Source organism: Globicephala melas, chromosome 21 (assembly GCF_963455315.2).
Source record: "Globicephala melas chromosome 21, mGloMel1.2, whole genome shotgun sequence".
Classification (NCBI taxonomy): Eukaryota; Metazoa; Chordata; class Mammalia; order Artiodactyla; family Delphinidae; genus Globicephala; species Globicephala melas.
The window spans coordinates 11,704,127-11,727,346 of NC_083334.1; the positions used below are offsets into that span (position 1 = coordinate 11,704,127).

Consider the following 23,220-nt stretch of genomic DNA (forward strand, 5'->3'; position numbering starts at 1 on the left):
GTGAAGGTTATCAGCCAACACTCATTGTGTTTATGTTCTTCATTCCCCACTTTCCACTCCTGGATGGCTGTGTTTTCTTCACTTCCAACATGGCATCGTTAGAATATTAAAATAAACATACAATTCATCATGAAAAAAATGAGACAAGAGTTGCTGCATAAGCATCCTGATGATCTCAGCAGAATCTCAGTAGGACAAAAGCCTTGCAAACATTTTCAACACTGGGAAACACCCTATTCACTAACTCCCCTAATGTGCTCATGTCCCCATGAAGGGGAATTGGAATCTCCCTTATTGTATCTGTCTAAACCAAACATATGAACTGCTTCATTTCACCAGGGTTCTGTACTTTAACTCACAGCAAACATCTCAAGCTGAGGGTCCCTAACATGTGAGTACCCTTAGGTCACTTGATGGTCACATGTACTAGGACCAGGGGTACCTTGAGGAGGAAAGTTCCCCCGCCACCCCAGGAATGTGGAAATAGGTTCCCTTATGTGCACTGAATTATGTTTTAGAGAGGCCATATCTTTTTCAGGCCATCCGACTGACTCTCACCAAGATGTGTTAGGTATGGCTGAATCTCTCCCTACAAAGGAGTAGTTCTTTAATGAGGGGGCTTTGCAAAGGAATACCTGGAAAAAAAAATTAATTCTAGTAACAGTAAAGAAAACCAATTAAATTATACTTCAAAGCACTGTCACTTCCTTTTACCCTTCAGCTTTCCTTGGACTTAATTCCCACATAAGGAAATAGAGTCTCAGAGATGTGGTGGGGAGACACTGTCGTCACTCAGACACCCACTGCATGTAAACATGAACACAGGAGCTTTGACATGGCAGGCGGGTTGGGGGAATGGACAATTTGTAGAGGCAGAAGTATACTGCTTGACTCCTATGACAAGAGGCGTGTCTGAAGTGTCTAACCCCTGGGTCTGTGGGTCCCTGCAGTTGTCACAGGCACTGCACCCCCTTGTCCTACCCTCAGGGAGAATGCCTCATCCTGAAACGCCCGGAGGCCAGGCAGCAGAGTTTGGGTCATTTCCTTTCCTGCTTAAAAGCACTCAAAGGTCCCTGCCAACCTTTCCGCATTTGGTCTCTTTACCGTCTCCTGCCTCGTGCTGTGCCAGGTCCCCACTCAGGACGTGGACTCTCACCCTTCGCCTCCCATCACCCATCCTGGCCCTCAACGCAGCCCCAGGATGCCACGCCCTCCCTGGCCCTGGGATTCTGCAGACCTCAGTCCTTGGGAGAGGACTAACCTCATCCTCCTTGTCTTCATGGAGCTGGGCCCTGTACCTCCACAGGTCTCCCTTTCGCGGTCACTGCCTCTGGGTAGCCCCTGTCGACTGAAAAAAAATGCACAAGGTGAGAGCTGTGAGCTGTGTTATTTGGGGCAAAATTAGGACAATAGCCCGGGAGACAGCACTTCAGATAGCTCTGAGAAACCGCTCCAGAGAAGTAGGGGAAGGTCAGTGTTATAAAGGATTGCAGTGAAGGCGGTATGTGCAGTCAAGCACACCTTCTGGCAGCGGCTCGCTGCTCATCATGAGGAGCGGAACAGCTATTTGAAGACCTGTTCTGCCAGTTTTCCCCAGAACAGAGTGCCTTCTTCCTCATCTCCATCCTGATCTCCTTTCACGGGGTGTTGAAGGTCAGCAGCTGTAGAGGTCTGTGACTTAGTCCTTATAGAGGCAGATGACATGTGCCGATTTTTAGTTGGCACTCCTGAGCCCTGGCTAGGAAAGGTGACTGGCCCTGTCCTGTGACACCCGTGTCCTCTGTCCCAGATCCCATCTCACTGGCGGTGCCTGCCAGGGTATGTTTACATTCCTGATGTGAACTCTTCCTGCACAGGTGGCATCTTTATTCCATCCTTGTGAATGTGGAGGTGAAGGGCAGGGGAGGGGGAAGAGGGAAGAGAGACAAATGGAGAACCAGGGAGACAGTGAGTCAGGGAGGGAGAAAATGAGAGGGTAACATAGAAGATGGAGGAACAGGTTGGTCCGATGGACTTTCTAGATATGAGAAGAGTCAGACGGTGACCTGGGCAAGAAGCAGTGTGTTAAATGAAGACAGACAAAAAGGGTATCAGCAGAGAGATGGAGTAAGACAGAATAGGAAGAGAGTAAAAGAATGATAGATCTCAAATTCATTAGTGTTTTAAAAATTATTTCTCTTAAATTTATTGTGTCACTTTCAGATTATGTCAATCATTTTCCACTCTTTATTGTATGCTGAAAATATTCTTTTGAGCTTACTAAATATTATTCTATTTCAATATGCACTTGGTAAGCATATCGACAAAACTTTTTTTGTATTAACAGTCAAAATCTTGTTTAACCAATTTGTCTAATAATAATTTTCATCAATTCCCTTATGCGATCTTTTAACTTAGTGGTCTGTAAACTAAAGTTTCCCACTAAGTCTGTAAGCGCCCTTTATCCTTTCTTTGTAAATGTTCAAAGACTGACTGAATTGTACCTGAATTTTGTTCCAACAACGCCCATCTGTTCAGGATGAATACACTGCATAGAGGTGTTTACATAGCTGGCTTTCCTTCTTGATTTCCAGTGATGGTAGTTTGTTCTTAATTGTATATTTTCTGATAGTTTAATGTAATGTTCTAGAAAAGAGATGTTAAATACTTGAGATAATTATGATTAAAACCATAGAAAAGAAGTTACTCTTGTTTGAGAGTATGAAATATGGTCTATAATCATTAGATGTAGGAGTGATAAAGTAAACCTTGCCCTATTCCGTTCAGGCTACATTATTCCTCTGAGACTAGTGGTTTCTACATTCTACTGGCTTCTCCCACTGACTTGCTTGCCTGTCCAACACATGCACAGAGTTCCTGGTCAGTTGGGTAGGGGAGGACCAAGACTTTTAAAACTAAGCATAGAACATAAATACCTCTCCCATTTGGAAGGGACACGTGGCTATGTGAACTGAGCTTGGAGAATGAAAAGAATGCTATAGGGGATGAAGGAGCTAGGGATGAGTGGGACACTGGGAAGCTTAGAATTAGGATAAATGAAAATCTTTGCCCATCCTTTCCTGAAAATCCTATGGTCATCAGGTACTAGAAGTGTCTTCGATGTCTCCAACTTCAAGGGTAGGTCAGTCCCTCCCACACACCCACTGCTGCCAAGAAATATGTGGGTTTCATCAGGATAGGAGGACTTTCTGAAGGACGGGAAAACCAAACTGCAGGCTCCACAGAGTTTACTGACCCTGAATTCCCAGTGTTTTAGCGGACAGCAGACGACGTGTCATATCCACAAGTGAATTCCTCCTTATCTGTATGGTTGTGTCACAGGAAGGGGGTATGCTGAAAGGCATATTTTCAAACACCCAGGAGTGACTTAGATCTTGCCTTAGAAAGCTCGTTTGAAATGAGGAGTCAGGAATGCTTCTTAGGAATCATCCTCTCTGTTGGTTGTTACCTTCTCTTCCTAAAACACTTTTTTTTTTTTCTCCAGGACCTGCTAATCTCTCTCATGTATCTTACCAACACATTTGCTCACAGTCACTCATGGCCTTCCCTGAGCCCTCTTCCATCTCAGGATAGATTCTTACCATGACTTGTGAACTGGCTCCATTTGGGGAATAATCATAGGAAGGACTTCACACTCAGATGTGACCTGAATGGGGAATGAGCACTATAGTTTAAATGAGATAGCACACCAGGGGTCACATCTGGATGCACTGTCAATTCTCTATGGATAAGGTATTAAAGGAACTGCAAACTTTTTATTAATCTGCAGGAATAGCTGGAAAACAAGATTGATAATGGAAAACTTGATCTACCTAAATTTATAACACATCCCACCCTTAACAACGTGAATCAGTGTGAATTTGGCCACAAAATATTGTTTAGAATAAAATGGAGAATTCAGAAACTGGTAACAGTGAAAATTAAGACTGCATTTTATCCACATGATGGGGTGGGTTTTATTCCCTGCTTTTTAAAAATTCAATCAACCTAAATGTCTAAAATAGCTCACACTACATCTATCCTAAGGAGACCTTGATGTTCCTTGATTTGTAAAGAATTTTTTTGTGGCTGTTTCTGAGCATAATGACTTATTTGCAGATGTCAGAGTGTTCCCTGATTTGGGCAAGTTGGAGTTTGGTTGCTGGTTCAAGTTATTGTGCATGCATATTTTGACAGATTTTGGCAAGCTACCCCCTACCTAAAGCTGCAATATCCTCACCCACAACCAGAATGTGGGCTTTTCACTCAGCTTTAAATAGGACTTGATACTACATTATTTTTTTATGTATGTGGAAAAATGAGTATTGTTTGTCTCTTTCCACATCACTGGTTACTGAATAAAATTTATCAATGCATTTTATTTCATAGACATGTACACGTAAGTTAAATTTCTTACTTGGCCAATTTTTCATGTAATTTTACATACTTTTTTATATTCTGTAGTTTTATTGTGCACATACAGACTTATACATGTACACATGCCTGCACTTTGATCCATTTTAGTTATAATTTTTATATGATAAAATATAAATGTTTCCTTCATGTTGTCTCCTTTTATTTTGGAAGACCTCCTCTATTCCATCGTTATAAAATATTTTGTGCACTTAGTCTTGGTATTATATTGTATAACATATTTATAAATGTTACATTCTCTTCATGAACTCAGTTTTTGAATTAGTCCATTCTGTCTTATAAAAGTGTAGCTAGCTCTGCTTTTATGATTTCCATTTATGTGGAATATGTTTTCCCATCCCTTCACTTTGAGTCCATATGTATCCCCCAGAAAAACATGGGATAAATGAATTATAAGCATCTGTGTTCTCAGTTTTGCCACCTGTGAAACACGGATATTAGTCATGTTCAAATGAGTACCAAGAACCAGCCCTTCTGTTACCCTGGCAGCAGAGAAGCTCCAACTTTTTCTCTCTTAGCCTTCTGTATTTGTATATGGGAGGGGCTGGGACTCATGGGTATCATTCCCAGTTGGTGATTTGTAGATTCATGGCTGTTGTGACAGGGGAATATGGGCAAGATCAGATTATCTTGGCTTCTTTCTGCTCTCCCAGCTTTCTGGGTGTTTTATGAATCACTAGGAGGAGCAGTACTTTGTCATTACATCAATAAGTGTAAACATATTAGGCATTCCAGAAATGGGATATTCCAAATGTCTTCAATCTTCTTCATGTACTAATTTATTTCCACTTACTTCTTTTCTTAGCAGTTACCCGACACTGAATCTTCTCATGAATGCTAAGGGTGGTGCTAAATTAAACGAGAGTGCACAGTGATTACAGGTCTAGAATTTCTCTCTTGTGCAGTTTACTTATTTATTTAGAGGATAATTTGTAACTCAAGGCATTTCCACACTGATTACAGACATAGAATTTCTCTGACATGTGATTTATCCATTTAGTTTAACAGTTACAGCTGAGGATGAAGATTCTCCCAAATTCATTCCATTTGCAGTTTCAGTTCTCCCACCTGAGTCCACTGCTAAATGCTTTGTTACATAAGTAACATACATATGGATTCTCTCCACTTTGTATTAACTTTGAGTGGAGTAATAAGGACGAATAAAGGCTCTTATACACTGAATATAAACATAGTATTTCTTCACTGTGCGAGTCCACAATAGTGTTTATACTTTGAAGCTATGGGTGGTGAATCTTCCACATTTACTACCTTTACAGCATGAGTTCTCTCGTGTTGTCTAAGGTTAAAATATTTACTGAAGGCTTTCCCACATAGATAACATTTATGCGGTTTCTCTCCAGTGTGAATTCTCTTATGCAATCTAAAGTTATAACTTCTATTGAAGGCTTTACCACATATATTGCATTCATATGGCTTCTCACCAGTGTGAGTTCTTTCATGTCGTCTAAGGACAGAAGAGTGATTGAAGGCTTTCCCACATAGGTGACATTCATATGGTTTTTCTCCAGTGTGAGTTCTCTCATGTCGCTTAAGGACAGAGGAATCAGTGAAGGCTTTCCAACACAGATGACATTCATATGGTTTCTCTCCAGTGTGAGTTCTCTCATGTCGTCTAAGGACAGAAGACTCAGTGAAGGCTTTTCCACATACATGACATTCATATGGTTTCTCTCCAGTGTGAGTTCTCTCATGTTTTCTAAGGTGAGAACAATGAGTGAAGGCCTTCCCACATAGATGACATTCATATGGTTTCTCTCCATTGTGAGTTCTCTCATGTTGTCTAAGGTAAGAAGTTTTACTGAATGTCTTCCCACATAGATGGCATCCATATGGTTTCTCTCCAAAGTGAGTTCTCTCATGTTTTCTAAGGTCAGAGCAATGAGTGAAGGCTTTTCCACACAGATGACATTCATTTGGTTTCTCTCTAGTGTGAATCATCTCATGTCGCCTAAGATTATAACTTTTACTGAAGGCTTTCCCACACAGATGACACCCATATAATTTCTCTCCAGTGTGAATTCTTTCATGTTTTCTAAGGTCAGAACAATGAGTAAAGGATTTCCCACACAGATGACATCCATGTGGTTTCACTCCAGTATGAATCATCTCATGTCGTCTAAGGTTAGAACTTTTACTGAAGGCTTTCCTACATACATGACATTCAAATGTTTTCTCTCCAGTTTGAGTATTATCGTGCTGCCTAAGGGCAGAACTTTGAATAAAGGCATTCGTACGTTGATGACATTCATATGATTTACTTCTAGCATGAATTTGCTTATGTATATTAAAGGATGACAAGTAACTGATGGCTTTTCCAAAATCTTGGCTGAAAAAGGGTTTCTTTCCCACTTGAGGTATCACATATTGAGTCAATGTTAAGATTTCAGTAAATTTTTCTCTGAAATCATTGCATTCCAAAAGATCCTCTTGACTGTGAGATCTCTGCTTTTTGAAAGGAAATGAGAGACTGTTACAGGTTTGCCCACATTTATTCATTCCTTCATTCATTCCTCTACATATAAATTCTAGAGTAATCATTCAGTGACAGACTCCAGTTAAAATTGTCCCTATGTTATTTACATAAACATGGGATATTACTCTCTTGCAAGCATAGATTTTATCTTTTGTAGTAACCCAACTGCAGAGACATCTGTTTATACAGATGTTAAAGACATTATTATGTTTCAGTGATTAGGAATATAAGCCATGATTATATAATTGTCTGTTTATATAAGACCTCAAGTTATGGTTTTGACTACAGGTTAATGTTTCTTCCCTAAAACCAAACTCACTAAAATTTTCTCCTGTGGGAGCCCATGATCCCAACTTTAATTAAATCAGGTAAGTGTGCCAAATTCCCAACTTATTCAATTCCTAGGTCTTCATTTGGAAGAACATGTTTACACCCGTGAAGCTTACCATTGCACTGATTACAGATGTGTCTTTCTTGTAGATATGTTGCATGGATATCATTTCCTGTTTTCTCAGATCATCTTCTCTACCTGAAATGACTGGAAAAAAATAAATCTCTATAGTGGTATTAGGAATTAAAATGGTGAAGAGACCCAATGCCCATTTGTGTATGTTTCAAATACTGACACGTAGATGGCAAAGAATGTCAAATTAAGGAATAGTCTGAAAAGAAAAAAACGAAAGCACATCAAATTAAGGAATATTCTAAAGACAAGAAACACATTATAGGACTATAACAATTGTCATTCTCAGGACTGAAATATGAGAAAAATAAAATGAAGATGGTGGGGACTTCCCTCGTGGTCCAGTGGTTAAGAATCTGCCTTCCAATGCAGGGGATGCAGGTTTGATCGCTGGTTGGGGAACTAAGATCTCACATGCCACAGGGCAACTAATCCTGTGTGCTGCAACTACTGAGCCCACGCACTCTAGAGCCCACACCACAACTAGAGAGCCTGGGAGCCACAACTACTGAGCCCACGTGCCACAACTAGAGAAGCCCACACACCACAATGAAGAGCTCATGTGCCACAACGAAGACCCAGGGCAGCCAATAAATAAACAAACAAACACTTAAGAGAAAGAAAAAAAAAGAAGATGGCAAGCTGAGGAGGAAAAGAGAAGATCCTATTCATAAAACAGGACCATGAAAAGGGACTTTCTGTGAATGTTTATTAGCTCCAGTGAGTATATAAATTTCACCTTGCCTAAAGCCAAAGGCAAAGGCAGAAAAACACGTGAATAGAAAATTGATACCTGCAAGGTATGACATCATCTGAAAAATTTTTCTATGATATTGTCTAAATTTTAAAAATATCACTAAACTTAGATATCTTCATGTGATATTTCATAGGGCCTATTCACTCACTGACCAGGCTCCTCCTCCTATTGAAGCACAGCTTCTTGGATCTCACCTGGACTCTGGCCTTGCAGAAAACCTAACTCTTCTCTTGAAAGTTGCTCTCCTTGCTCCAAATGGGAAATCACATCTGATTTGTAGAGCTGATTGCCTGTTTGTAGGAGAAAGATGTGGATTTTGAGTTCTGTGCTCATTAACAGTGCATCAGTACAGGGCAGACTAATGAGGAAGAATACAATAACCTCTGAGGGTCAGCACAGAGAAGAGTACGTTGAAAACAACATGTATACTCTTTGACCAGCAAAATGATAGCTCTTGAACTTGTTCCCAAGGACATTAAGAACCTATCACAGCTAATGCCCATACCCAAGTTCAAGGACAGATTGTGGAATCTGCAATATTTTCATTCTACGGTGTTTTAATATTATATCCAAAAAGAATTCAAAAAATACAGCCTCCAAAAACAATCCAATAAATACAACTTCCAATAAATACACCACAAAAATCTAAGTTTTGTGTGGAAAACAATATATCTGTTATTTTTAACACTGTGATCTGATCAAACCAGTCCTTGCTGTGAAATACATTTTAAAAAATCAATACATTTACTCACCCATACAAAAATAATTCCCACCACTGTTTGAGCATCAGAGATTGAGTAGCAAGAAAAACACAAAATTATGTTAGGAAGATTATACTGTAGTGGGACTGACAAACTAAATGTAAGTAAGAAGTAAAGAAAACTGTGATAAGGTAGTTGTGCGAGTTATGAAAGGATCAAGACAGAGTTTAGAGTAAGAAATGGGAAAGTTTTTCTGCATACTTGTTGAATGAATGAATACATACATAATAAAGAGTAAGAGACTCACCAACTGAGACCAGATGACTGATGTTCTCTAGCATCACATCTCTGAATAGTTTCCTCTGGGATGTGTCCAGTAGGGCCCACTCTTCCTGGGTGAAGTCTACAGCTACATCCTTGAAGGTCACTGATTCCTAAAATATTGTGGACATTGTTTCAGATAGGGCCATCTCTGCCAGGAGAGGATGGTACAGGTGTCAAGCACTAAGGAGGTGGGGGTCGAGTGTACAGAAATCTCAAACGGTATTTTGGGGTCCAATCACATCATTCTCAGTGTTGACATGAACATCTGACTTTCGGATATACCTACAGATACATACACACTCTAGATACATAAAACTTCATTATAAAGAGATAACACATGATGTGTGGTGTAATATACCCTGGAGATTTCCCAATAAATTTGTGATTACGGCTTCCAGATCATGATTATAACATTTCCACTTGAAACCTTATATCGAAAACAGTCTTCTCAACCAATTTCAAGTAAATCTTTTAAAGGCTTCTCACAAGGGATGAAGTATCTACGATATGCCACTTTTAAAGCACAACTATGGTGGGATTTCCCTGGTGGCGCAGTAGTTAAGAATCTGCTTGCCAATGCAGGGGACACAGGTTTGATTCCTGGTCTGGGAAGATCCCACATGCTGCGGAGCAACCTAGCCCGTGCGCCACAACTACTGAGCCTGTGCTCTAGAGCCCGTGTGCCACAACTACTGAGCCTGCATGCCACAACTACTGAAGCCTGTGCACCTAGAACCCATGCTCTACAACAAGAGCAGCCACTGCAATGAGAAGGCTGCGCACCGCAATGAAGAGTGGCCCCTGTTCGCTGCAACTAGAGAAAGCCCATGTGCAGCAATGAAGATCCAACACAGCCAAAAATATATTAAAAAAAAAAAAAAGGATGGCTATGGTTAGATTATTCCCCTTTATGGTCTCAGTTTCTTCATCAGTGAAATGGTTTAATAATCTTCATGAGTTCTGAAAGATCTAATGAGCTAATGTGTAAAGTACTAACTATCTAGCAAATATTTCTTAAATATAACTTTTAGGTTTATTATTCATGAAATGGCAGAGAATACTGAAGCAACATCCAGGATCCTGCACAACTGACTAGAATTCATACAGGTCTTGGGATCAGCAGGTGTAGGCTTTTATCTCTACAAAACTTAGGTGTTCATTATAAAGGATAACTGATTCAGCAGCTCAAGCCAGAGGCTCTGAGACTCCCCCCAGCACCTGTAACACTGGATTGACTGACCTCACCTGTGGAAACATCTGACTCTCTATTGGTTTGTAATGTTTTCCTCCTCACTCATCTTCATCACCAGTATTCACTTCAATCCTAAGTTCATTACAGTTAATAAAGTGGTTAATGACTAATTTTTGGGTTTTTTGGCCAACTAGGCATGGTCTTGATGAGAAAAAGAAAACCTCTCTCATCTCTTCTATGAATACATAGCATTAGTAGAGACTGGAATATCTTAGTGTGATGTTGGGAAGGAGTTACCACTTGATGAGTCCTTGATCCAACATGACCATTCCAGAATTCTGGGGAAACTTAACTGAAGCTCAGATCCTTGAAAAATCTCTTGAGTGTGCTTAGAACATGTGTGCCTGTAGGAGAAATATGTCCATATACTGAAAATAGAGACGCAATTTCAGTAAAAAGAGTAATTTCCTACTTACCTGTGATTCCATTGTAACTAGCTCAGCTGCCAGCTGACTTCTGGGTTTTCACTTACACACAGTCCAAGCAACACGAGGCAAGGCTGAGGAAGAAGAAAAAAGTCATTAGACTCTAGCTGTTCACAACCTCCATATTCACTTATCATGAAGCCCCAGTGCTTCATCTGGAAGTAGCCCCCTGGACAACCACAAGAAACATGCAATGTGCTCTAAGAGAAATAGGGCTAGAGCTCTCCTCTACCAGGATCAAACGCAAGAAGGCTACGACTACTGTTGCTAGTAAAGAAGATATAAATACCTTCAATTTAGAGGGCAGAATGTGAAAAACCATTGAGTTTTGTATGCTAATTAAACCCTGGTGTTCAGAACTGTCCAATCCCCTCCTAATTCCGAACCATAGGGATCCCTGATTCATGTCACATGTGTCCCCACCTCTAGTAACCACTGTGGAACTTCTTAGGTTGAATCATTCTTACTCTGTGCACTAGCAGTTTCTCCAGCTCCGTTCCAGCCCTCTGGTGCCTCAATCCATCCCTACTTTTCCCTTCTTGCCTTTACAATCAAACTAAAAGATGAAGATGCAGTTGCCGAATCCTCACATCCCAGTCACCACTTGACTTATCGTACCGATAATATCTGCATAAATAAATCCAACGTATGTGCCTCAGGCTTTTACCTAGAGCTTAATAAAAAGTATAACATGACCTCTTTTTGGGAATATACTTTTTCCTAGGCTTCTCTAACATCTCAGTCTACAGTCTTCAAAGGAATCTTGTCATTCTAACTCCTTATCACTTGCCAAGAACTTCTCAAACAATATTGTTGAAAGACCTCAAGACTCCATCCTACTCCTTCATCCTTCTCTACTTATGTACACTGCCCAGGTATGCCCACATATTTATTCAATTGCTTCAATTTCTTCCATTACTTTTTCTAAATTGAAAGTGACAAAACTCATATCTGAATTCCATTTCTGAGTTTGCTTTTTTTTTTTTTGAAACTAACATACACTAGAAAGGAAATAGATCTCAGGACATTATCTCCCACTTTCCCCAAAAATTACTCTTTATCTAGTCTCTAAACTTTTCAATGTCTCCACCAGACATCCAAGGGTTGACTTTTTTTTTTTTTTTTTTGCGGTACGTGGGCCTCTTACTGTTGTGGCCTCTCCTGTTGTGGAGCACAGGCTCCGGACGCATAGGCTCAGCGGCCATGGCTCACAGGCCCAGCCGCTCCGCGGCATGTGGAATCTTCCCAGACTGAGGCACGAACCTGTGTCCCCTGCATCGGCAGGCGGACTCTCAACCACTGCGCCACCAGGGAAGCCCTGCGCCACTGGGGAAGCCTGGGTTAACATTTTATATGCTCTCTCAGAACATCACAAATACAATTTAGCATTGCTACTACTTCTACACTGTTCATTATTATCCTTCATTTCTACTCAGATCCACAAACACAATTTCCTACCCCATATTTATTTCCTTCAATCTGTTTGAATGTCAATTCCTCAGAGATCCTGTCACTGAATTCTTACCAAAATGAACACTTCTCTTCACAAAAAATCATTTACAAAATAAAGGAGGACTATCTCTCCTAGTGAAAATGATCTCCAGTACTCACCAGAACCCAAACAGATGGAAAATCCAGTGAAACCAAATATTTATCGAGGATGCTGACACAACATTCCAGAGTTCAGAGCTTCTTTCTCTTTCTAGAAAATGCATCATTTTGATGGTGAACTCTCTTTTAATGCAGTTGGCAACCTCATCAGTGTTGTAATCCAAAGGACAAATCTGATTAACTTGGGTCCCAATCAAGATAAATGTATCAAGAAATGCCTCTTTAGATAAACCCTGCAGATGAAATTAAGAACAACAAATTATATCCTTTAATTCTGCTTCTTCTAAAAGTCTCAAAAGCAAACTTCATGCCTTTTCTCAGAGACTTCAGGGTTTTATGGATTTTGGTTGTTCTGGGCAGTACTAAGAATCTGCAGCCGAGACCCCTTCCTGCTCTTTATTTTTATTTGTAGGAGGATTTGTAATCTACCATCATTTTCTCAGGCTGTGGACATAAGTGTGACTCTACAGAAGTGTAAGTGTTTGTGCTGAATAAATATCTACCGAAGGAAAATATCTTTCGTTTTTACTACCAAGTGAGAAAAAGCTCATCCAGTGTTAGGTCTCTTCAAGTCAGATCTAGCTCATGTCCTAAAAACTGCAAAACCCTACAATCCTCATAATATTAAGGATTTCCAGAATAAATGATCAGTTTCAGGACTGATTTTATTGTAAACAGAATTTAATTATTTTTATTGTGGTAAAATACACATAACATTTACCATCTTAGTCATTTTTAAGTGTATAGTTCAGTGGTGTTAAATACATTCATAATATTGTGCAACCATCACTGCCATCCATCTCCAACACTCTCTTCATCTTGTAAAACGGAAACTCTGTACCCATTAAACAACTACTCCCTATTCCCCCCTCCTCCCAATGCCTGGAAACCACCATTCTACTTTCTGTCTCTAAATAGGATTTGTTTTGGGGGGTGGGGCTGTGCTGTGGGACTTGCAGGATCTCAGTTCCCCGTGAGAGCCTGAATTCTAACCACTAGACTACCAGGGAATTCTCATCTAAGTAGCATATTTTAAAAAACTGATATTAAAAAGGAAATTAAACACTTAAAAAATCTTAAGACATTACTTTATAGAAGGATATTACTTCTGAAGGAAAATCAAGCAATATATTTTCATTTTAGATATAGGCATAAGAAATACTTGATCCCATAAGAAATTCTTTGTAATTTTCTTTTTTAAAATTATACTCTTCTGACAGTAAAAAAAAAGATTTAGTATGTATTACTTTTTATCAACTATTTGATTTTCATGTATTTCTGAAATGGTCTATGTCTTTTCAGCCCATTTACTGCAACATATTTGAGGTAAGTGATGATCTCCCTTTGCCACAAATGAATGTTTCATGTCAACTCAGAGCCAAGACCATAGCAGGGAGTGAAATCATACTGATGAATAAAGCAGAGAGATCACTTGTCCTTATGGAGTTAACATACTAGCTTAGAACAGATTAAAGAAATAAGGGGAAAAAAAGAAATAATGACAAGGATACTCTGTGAACATATACTAAAGTGTTTCATTTGTGGAGGTGGGGAAGCTCTCTAGAAATGCACACATTATTTATGACACCTTAAAAATTCAGTTGGGCAAAAAGTTTGAGGCAGTTTTGCAGAAATGGAAATAGGTTCAGAAGTTTGTTTTTTCTTTCTGATTTAGGAACAAGTATAAAATCATGGACACATCATAGAATGTGCTGTACCCCAGGAAATGAGAACACATTGGAAGGCAGGTGAGTGACAGGAAGACCTGGAGAGGGTGTCAGGCAAGTAGATTTCAGGGCCCAAAGGCCACTGTAATTGGATTGGTCCTTCTTCTAAAGCTAATGGGAATTCACTGGAGAACTGAAAGCACGAAAGTGACAGGAAGACTTGTGTTTGTAAATGAGCCTTTTGTTGAAGAATGGAGTTAAGTAATTCAGAAAGGTTTAATGAGTTTTAAGAACTGGATGATGTTTGTCTGGCACAGGGTGTGGGTAGTGAAATTATGGTGGGGGAGGTGGAAGGATATGAGAGAAAAAGAAAAGGAAACATAAACAAAACAATTTTTTGTTGTTTCTCAGATACTGTTGGGCACCAATTACAAGTCAGACTTAGTGCTAAGTGCTGGGCATACAGTAAAGCAAAACAATGACATGATTATTGCCTCCACTTAATGCATTTACTATTTAATAAACATAAATATTAAGTTACAATATGGTGTTTCTATATAAACCTAAAGACAGGTTACCAGAGAACTAAACTTATTATCAGAAGGAAATAGAAGTAGGAAGTATCCTAGAAATCAGTGCACTGGGTGCTTGAATCAGAGCCAAGAAAAGAGAGGAAAGGAGAGGAAATTCAAAAATAGCATCAAAGAGCTGAAACTGTATTGATTCTCAGAAGATATTTTTTTTTTTTTTTTTTTTTTTTGCTGTACGCGGGCCTCTCACTGTTGTGGCCTCTCCCGTCGCGGAGCACAGGCTCCGGACGCGCAGGCTCAGCGGCCATGGCTCACAGGCGCAGCCGCTCCGCGGCATGTGGGATCTTCCCGGACCGGGGCACGAACCCGCGTCCCCTGCATTGGCAGGTGGACTCTCAACCACTGCGCCACCAGGGAAGCCCGTCAGAAGATATGATTTTAAACAAAAAAAGGAATTGGGGAATCCATTTTAACTATCATACCTAATATTTTTTAAAGAGAACAAATCCAATCTTAATATACTGAAATCAATATTTCCTGTTTAGTAACAATAATTTAAAAACTAAGTAAACACACAAAAGCCAGTCTCTATGTACAACAGCAAAATATTATGACTCTCACTTGAAATAAATTTGCAAACCCATGTAAAGAAATTTTAAAACTTTTTGAGGACATAAATACGACATGAATAAAGCCTGCCAAACCAAATTCTTAGACTAGAGGACATGGTGACAAAAAAAGTCTAAATAACTGCAGAAATTTGGTGCAACTCAAATTGAAAAGTCATATGCAGAATCTAAAAAAGAATGTATATATGTATATGTATAACTAAACCACTTTGCTGTACATCTGAAACACAACATTGTAAATCAAGTATACACCACCCCCAAAGTCATATGTGATATTTCACATAAAAAATGAGAATTATCCTAAAAGTCAATTTTGTCTCAATTTTGATTAGGGATGAGGATACAGCCAAAATAATTGTGAAAAGGGAAAAAAAAATAGAGACAGGTCAAATTACATCTGAACCTATATTATGTGAAACTTTAAAATAATTTAAATTAAATAGTTGAAACAAACAATATATTATGACTAAATGAACATAATATTTTATACTATGAAATAGGTGACATCTTGCAAAGGAAAGAAAAAAAAGCAAAGGACATGAAGGAAGGATTTTGGTTTCACTTCATCAATGTTATCAGACCAGAGCGTGCACATATGTGTGTGTGTATAATTAAACTATAAACTATAAAATATAAGCAGAAAATAAGTAGAAAAATTCATTTTACATATACATGTCTATAAAAAGCAACAATCAGTCTCTTAAGTAATTAGTAAAATGGAAATTAAAAACAGAGTTGTCATTTTATCCAAATCTATAACCATATATATATGTATATTAAAAAAATGTATATATATATATATATGTAAAATGAGGAGCTTCCCTGGTGGCACAGTGGTTAAGAATCCGCCTGCCAATGCAGGGGACACGGGTTTGAGCCCTGGTCCGGGAAGATCCCACATGCCGCGGAGCAACTAATCCCGTGCACAACTACTGAGCCTGCGTCTAGAGCCCATAAGCCACAACTACTGAAGCCCGTGCTCCCAGAGCCTGTGCTCCGCAAAGAGAGAAGCCACCGCAATGAGAAGCCCGCGCAGTGCAACAAAGAGTAGCCCCCGCTCGCCGCAACTAGAGAAAGCCCGCACACAGCAATGAAGACCCAACGCAGCCAAAAATAATTAAAAAATAAATAAATAAATACATTTAAAATGAATCCTGGTTAACTCCTGGTTAACCTCAGGAGTTGATGATGGATGAGGATTTCTTGTTGTGTATTATGTGTGTACAGGGAATCGTGCCAGAATCTATTACAAAATAAAACGTACCATCTCTTGGCCAGCAATGAAACCCCAAATACCCAGAGGAGGAACCCTCAAATATCTGTAGAAAAGTCAATTCTTTACAAATCCATGAACACCGAAGTCTCCCTGGGACGGATGTGATGTGAACAGTGTTAAAATCCTCTTACTGTTAAACATTTGGGTTGATTCTATTTTTAAACAATTACGGAATAAAATATACTACATTATGTGGATGAAATGCCACCTTAATTTGTCATGGTTACGTTTCTAATCTCTCCCTTCTATTGCAAATCATTAATATTTTGAGGCCAAATACACAGATTCACTTTGTTAAGCTTCAGATATATTACAAAATCAGGTAGAACAAATTTCCTCTTCTCCATGATTTTTTAGGTATTCCTGACATTAATTCAGTACTAATGTGTGCAGTTTCTTTAATCTTGGTCTATAGTACATCCAGATCTGGTCACTATGCAATCCCTACTGGCAAATCTTACTGACACTATGGTGCCCAGTCCTTGTCTCTAATTAATGTCTGGGCATGCAGCATTTCTCATAACGATCCCCCAAATGGAGCCACTTCACAAGTTCCATGTCACTGGTTGACAGTGAGATAGAATTGGTCTGGAGATAGGAGAGGCCATCAGTGAGTGAGGAAATGTGTTAGGCAGGATATCTGAGAGTCAAATTTTAGCACATCCTAAAAACAGCATTTCAGGAAGGAGAGGACAGAACAATCAACAGATAACATGACCTTTTCCAGATAAAGATTTATTCCTGACTCCTCATCTTCTTCCTCCTCCGAGTGTCTCTCTCAGGCAAGATGTCACTCCTGAGTGTTGAGAATGTGCCATTCAGGTCTTCAAATAACTTATCCCCTTCCTGGCCACAACCACATATGTAGGGAGAAATTCAACATTTGGAAAAAATCGTCCTCTGCTGTCTAATGAACTATCAGGGAGCAGGGACGATAAACTCCTACATGGAGACCAACAGCTAAGTTTCTCTGCCCTTTACTCCATACACCCTTCTACCCTGTAAAGCCCACACATCACATGGCAGATATGGGAATGTGAGTTGGTGTGACCCTACCTTTCAAGTCACCATCCTCACAGTGTCTTCTAGTACCTGCTGAGCACAGGATCCCCAAGTAAGGATGGGCAGAGGTCTCCTTTTCTCCTATTCCTGAGCTTCCCAGGCTCTCTTCCATTTTTTAACATCCAGACTGCATTGCCCTTTCTCCTCCAGCTCCCTTCCCAGAGCCAAGTGTCATCTCCTCATTGGAGAAATAACTTTGCTCTGTGCTTAGTTTAAAAACTCTTGGTCTTTCCCTACCAGCTGCCTTTGTACTATGTGTGTGTGTTTGGGGGCAGGAAGAGACGTGAACAGGAGAGAGTAACCATTACTGGCCTCACAGGCATGGGGTGGTCTGGACTGGATAGTGGCAAGGCTTACCATTCCCACCCCTGCCCCTAAAGATTCCAGATCATATTTAATTCTCCCGAGCAAGAGCAAGTTCTCTGTCATGTTTTTAATCATACTGATTAAAATCATTTAATTTCTCTTTTCCATAATAAATATCAAAATATACATTTCCATGAATATATCAAAAAATATAACATTAAGAACACTTAATTATCGGCATTGGAAAACACAAAAGTTCAGCTGTGGAAATAGCTCTGAATAATGTATTCATCATGAACAAATGAGGTCTGTGAGAACAAAGTTCTAGAACCATCCAGCCTATCATTCAATATTTGCAAAACAAACAAAAAAACAAAGGGAATTTGAAAAGAGCATATACTTAGTTGGAAACTAGCTCACAGACCAATAAATTAAAAAGTGGTCTCCTTGTTCTGTCTCATCCTCCCCCGCCCACTCGACTTCCACAGGGGTGGAACAAAGATGCTCTGCCCAGAAGAGCACACTTTCCCGTGAGACATCGGTAATGTGGACACACGTTGGTCGGTATCGCCAGCGGATAGGATTTGGGACAGAAGGGCACGGGGTGTCACTTCACAGGACTGATCCCCTGCCCCCAGCCCGGGGCTCTAGGGCCTTTCTGAGGCGTTGACCGCGAAGCGCAGCGATTGGCACGGCCGGGCCGCAGGAGGCCCAGGATGGGCAGGTGGTCTCAGGAGAACACTGGGGTCGGTGGAGTCCCAGGGCCGCGGGAGGGCGCGGCGTCCCGGGCTGCCCCGAGGGGCCGAGAGGGGCGATGCGGGGCGCGAAGGGCGAGAGTCCACGTCGCGAGTGGGGACCTGACACGGCGCGGGTCGGGCCGGGAGAAGGTGAAGAGACCGAAGGCAGAAAGGCCTGACGGGGACGGCATCGGAGCGATTTTGACCGGAAACGGACGCGGACTCGGACCCGGCAGCCGAGCGCCCGGCATCCCGAGTCTCAGGGCGACGCGGGCTGGAGAGGCGAGAACGGGGACCCCCAGAACCTGCGTGTGAAGGATGCGGTCGGGAGGGGGCTGTGGAGCGCGGCTCTGATTCTCAGAGCCGAGGGTCTCACTCACCCGAAGGGACCTTCGCTCCCGAAATCCGCTTCCGCGTCGGCAGGAAATTACGCAATCAGGGCGGGGCCTTAGTCTGGGAGAGGCGGGGCGGAGCAGCGTGGGCGTGGGCGAGGCCTGAGCCTTCCCGCCCAGCTCCCGGCCGTTTCCGGGTCAGCCCCTACCCCGGCCGGACACACCTCCAGCCTCAGCGTTTGGGTGCGTTTTATTAGGCTGGTGTCCGGGGAGCCGGGCTGCTTCCTCGGGGCTTCAAGTTAAGTGTTTCGGACAACTCTAGGTACGAGCTTAGAGCTGTGAGCCCTTTCGTGGTAAATGCTGGGATGTTTTCCTGTTAACATGTTGCAAACGGTTTAGGTCGAAATCCCCTTTCGCGCCTGGAGACTCGTGTCCTGCGAGTGCTCGGGGCGCGACTCGGCCTCGGGCGGGGACCTCGCTGGGTCCAAGTGGGCCGTGGTGGGATCCCGAACAACGTCTGTGGTTCCTGCGCTTGGAATGGGTTATTCAGTTTAGTAAGGGCTGGAATTGTCTGTGCTGGCGATGGAAACCAGAGCGACCATGATTTCCATTTCTGCTCCCGGTTCACCAGAGATGCAGCCCTGGGCTCAGTATCGGGGACTTCATGGGGCCAAGCGTGGATGGCATCACATAATTTGTTGTTAATTTCTAAATATTTTCCCATTTTCCTTATCTATATTCCCACAGCTATCCGAAAGAATGTTAGTGTTAAAGAAAAAACTTCAGTAATACTTGTTAAAGCTGATGAAATAAATTTATATTTTAAGGCGGGACAAGAAAAAAATTAAACATAAAATTTTCTGTGTTTGGACCTCCTCCCTCCATAACGTGCTGCGTGCATCTGCATTACGTGTTAACCAGAGCTCCTCAAAGATGGGGGTGCCTGCTCAATCTTAAAGATCAATTTTTTTTTCTTTCTTCTTAAGCTAGTAATGTAACTTCTTAAAACAATAATGTTCTTTCCCAGCCCTGTAGGGGGTAATGATGACTTGCAGCTCGCTTTGTATGGGCTTACCTGGACTATGCATGCTTGGTGAACTTTCTGTAAAATATCAGTATGTCATTTTGATGTATGATCGTTTGTCTCAAAAATGTACTTGACTATGTCCTAGAGTTCTAACAGTCAGAGCTTTCTGAGAATCTGCTTCCCGACTTATAATCCTCAGTTTGGTTCAAATAAAAATTCCCTTTTTTCTTCTTAATTCAATTAACTATCAAGTTTTCTTCTTAACTTGACAGTTAATTGAATGTTCCTCGACAAAGCATCATAAGGAAGATTTTATTCTGGGGGTGGGCTCTCTCTCCAATTGGTATAGGAACCACTGCAGTGGGATTTTGTATTGGGTGAGAGAGATTGGGCTGAACTCCAAATACAGGATGAAGTGGGAATTTATAGCCAATGAGCAGGGTTGGGGGGGGTGTCAGTGGATAGAAAATTACTAAGAGGAAGCATCATGGGTAAGGGGAATTCTGGCTAAACTGATGAGCAGGTTTCTTTCAGAAGACACTCCATGGTGATCAGACATCACCTGTGTAATAGTAGAGAATGAGGAACCTGAGCAGATATCGAGGGTGGTGGATTCTCGTTGAACTAAGTTAGCAGCATTCTTGCTAAAACTGGATTTTACAAGGAAGTGCATAGATGGGCATAAGAGAAGCTTTAGGAGCCTAAAGTTTGGTCAAGCAAAGAATGTTTGTCTTCAACCCAATCAAAAAATGACAGAAGACCTAAATAGATATTTCTCCAAAGAAGACATACAGATGGCCAAGAGGCACATGAAAAGCTGCTCAACATCACTAATCATTAGAGAAATGCAAATCAAAGCTACAATGGGGTATCACCTCACACCAGTTAGAATGGACATCATCAGAAAATCTACAAACAACAAATGCTGGAGAGGGTGTGGAGAAAAGGGAACCTTCTTGTACTGTTGGTGGGAATGTAAATTGATACAGCCACTATGGAGAACAGCATGGATGTTCCTTAAAAAACTAAAAATAGAATTACCATATGACTCTGCAATCCCACTACTGGACATATATCCAGAGAAAACAATAATTCAAAAAGACACATGAACCCCAATGTTCATTGCAGCACTATTTACAATAGCCATGTCATGGAAGCAACCTAAATGCCCATCAACAGACAAATGGATAAAGAAGATGTGGTACATATATACAATGGAATATTAGCCATAAAAAGGAACGAAATTGGGTCATTTTGTAGAGACGTGGATGGACCTAGTGACTGTCATACAGAGTGAAGTAAGTCAGAAAGAGAAAAACAAATATCGTATATTAACACATATATGTGGAATCTAGAAGAATGGTACAGAACTGGTTTGCAAAGCAGAAATTGAGACACAGATGTAGAGAACAAATGTATGGATACCAAGGGGCAAAGGCCACTGGGGTGGTGGGTGGGATGAATTGGGAGATTGGGATTGACATATATACACTAATACATATAAAATAAATAATAGAAAAAGAATGTTTTAAGTTAATATCTATTTATTTTGGAAAATTTGAAGTTCATGCTGGCTAGAATTTGGCAAGATCAGATCCCAACTATTCACGCTACAGAGATTTTTCCAAAAGAAGACGCGCTTCTGATTTTCCCAGAACTGTGAAAGGAAAATCAAAATGGAGTCAGTATTGCTGAGAGAGTTCTCTAAAATGGAGCCAGGAGACCGTTAAGGAAGTGTGACCTAATGCATCTCTCAGCCTGGATGGAATCTGACCTTTTGACCTGATGAAGGCATCCAGAACATCTGCCAGAAACTCATGACAGCCTATCTACGTATTGCACCCCTACCCTAAAACAACTTGTGATTCCCAAGGACAAATAATTTCTGACTCTCATCAGCATTAATTACAATTCTCACCAGGCAAGTTTTAGCAACTTTGTGGCTTTTTGTCTTTATAAGCCCCTGACTCTTGCTGTTCTCCTGAACACTCCTCTGGGGTTACCAAGTCTGTGTCTCCTAAATTGCAATTCTTAAGACCCTCCAAAATAAACTCTTTTGTTGTTTGCAGCCTCCTGCATTATTTTTTGGTTGATAGAACAAATACCATCTTCTCCAAGTTTAACATTTTTTCATATTAACATGTGAACCAAAATCAATTTAAATTTTGGAAGATATCTTTTTCTTAGGCAGTAGAACTGGAACTACCCTGGGTTTCATATAGAGGAGGGGGAGCAGCTCTGCTCACTGCTCCTCCAGGTCTCTAGGGCTGAGTTCATGTCCCCCGAGCTCAGCTTACCCCTCTAATTGCATTGAAGAGCTTTCTGTAAATGCCTCTGTACCTAAAACTAGAGCTCAAGAATTCCCAGGTTTAAGCAGTCATGAGCAGTTTCTCTTTTTCTCAGCATTCCCTCTTCTGCTGCCCCGGGTAGTCTTTTCCCATAATAGGCACAGATGCATGTCCCCAAACCTAGGAGGTGGGAATCTCAGGCTATATAATACGGGAAAGGGGAGATGCAGGGAGCTTGGAGGACTGGTAGTTAATCCCTGGACGCTAAGTGAGACACCTCTACGCATCCCCTGATCACTTTCTGAGTGTCACTTAGTTGGACAGTTCTGTGGATCCCAGGTAGCCTCGTGCCCTTAAGTCTCTTAGGGTATTTCCCATAGAGGTTGGTGCTTACTTCACTTTGCAAGCCATACATTGAATTTAGAAAAAAAAAGTCTTTTCTTTTCTTCAGAAGGAGACTGCCTAAGTAAGCAGATTCCTGTAGAATGAGATAAAGTCCAGGAGGGCAAAGTTGGGAATGAAAAGGTTCCAGTAAAAAGGCCATGTGTGGACAAGACAGTAAAGCAGACCAGCATGTGTCCCATAAAGGAAATGCTGGTGCTTCTGTTCAAGGGAAATATGAGTAACACTGAAATGACCCCGCTGGCCATACCTGACGAGAGTTGAGCCGTGTTAAGAACTGGTCCTTATCTTGTCAGCCATGCTTTCACAAGTTTCACTCGTAAGGATCCCTGGTGCACTTGTCAAACATGCAGAGTCCTGGTGTCCATCACTGACTAGAGAGGAAGGGCCACTGATTCATTCTCATTTCCACATTCTGCAGGGGATTAATAACCTTTGAGAACTGTGGCTGGTGTTTCTCAAGCCTCACAAATGCACGTGTGGTGTGCATGCAGTTTTTCCCACACCAATGACCGATACTCTGA

The 23,220-nt window shown here is 41.1% G+C and overlaps 1 protein-coding gene across 8 annotated transcripts; it reads right to left on the reverse strand.

Moving 5' to 3' along the window:
* Positions 1–705: 705 nt before the first annotated feature.
* Positions 706–22,971, reverse strand: ZNF596 (zinc finger protein 596). Of its 8 annotated transcripts, XM_060291583.2 has the most exons (10): positions 19,028–19,050; positions 17,261–17,338; positions 12,441–12,673; positions 10,821–10,903; positions 9,136–9,262; positions 8,322–8,417; positions 7,354–7,445; positions 5,856–6,879; positions 2,484–2,625; positions 706–1,348 (listed from the first exon to the last, which is right to left on the reverse strand). In XM_060291583.2, the coding sequence occupies exons 4-10, from the start codon at positions 10,830–10,832 to the stop codon at positions 1,186–1,188; spliced, it is 1,656 nt and encodes a 551-aa protein (XP_060147566.1). In that variant the 5' UTR covers positions 10,833–10,903; positions 12,441–12,673; positions 17,261–17,338; positions 19,028–19,050; the 3' UTR covers positions 706–1,185. The 8 variants fall into 8 exon arrangements, with proteins under 8 accessions (XP_060147566.1, XP_060147569.1, XP_060147570.1 ...); XM_060291586.2 differs by lacking the exons at positions 17,261–17,338; positions 19,028–19,050 and adding an exon at positions 22,947–22,971; XM_060291587.2 differs by lacking the exon at positions 17,261–17,338 and having other exon boundaries at positions 5,856–6,876; positions 19,028–19,073.
* Between the last annotated feature and the right edge of the window lie 249 nt (positions 22,972–23,220).

Coding starts and splice junctions, on each gene's coding strand:
- ZNF596 (XM_060291586.2), bottom strand. Junction 7,446..8,321: donor TCTGCAAGGCCAGAGTCCAG/GTGAGATCCAAG, acceptor ATTTTTTTCCAG/TCATTTCAGGTAGAGAAGAT. Junction 1,349..2,483: donor GTTGTTGGAACAAAATTCAG/GTACAATTCAGT, acceptor ATTTTTTTTCAG/TCGACAGGGGCTACCCAGAG.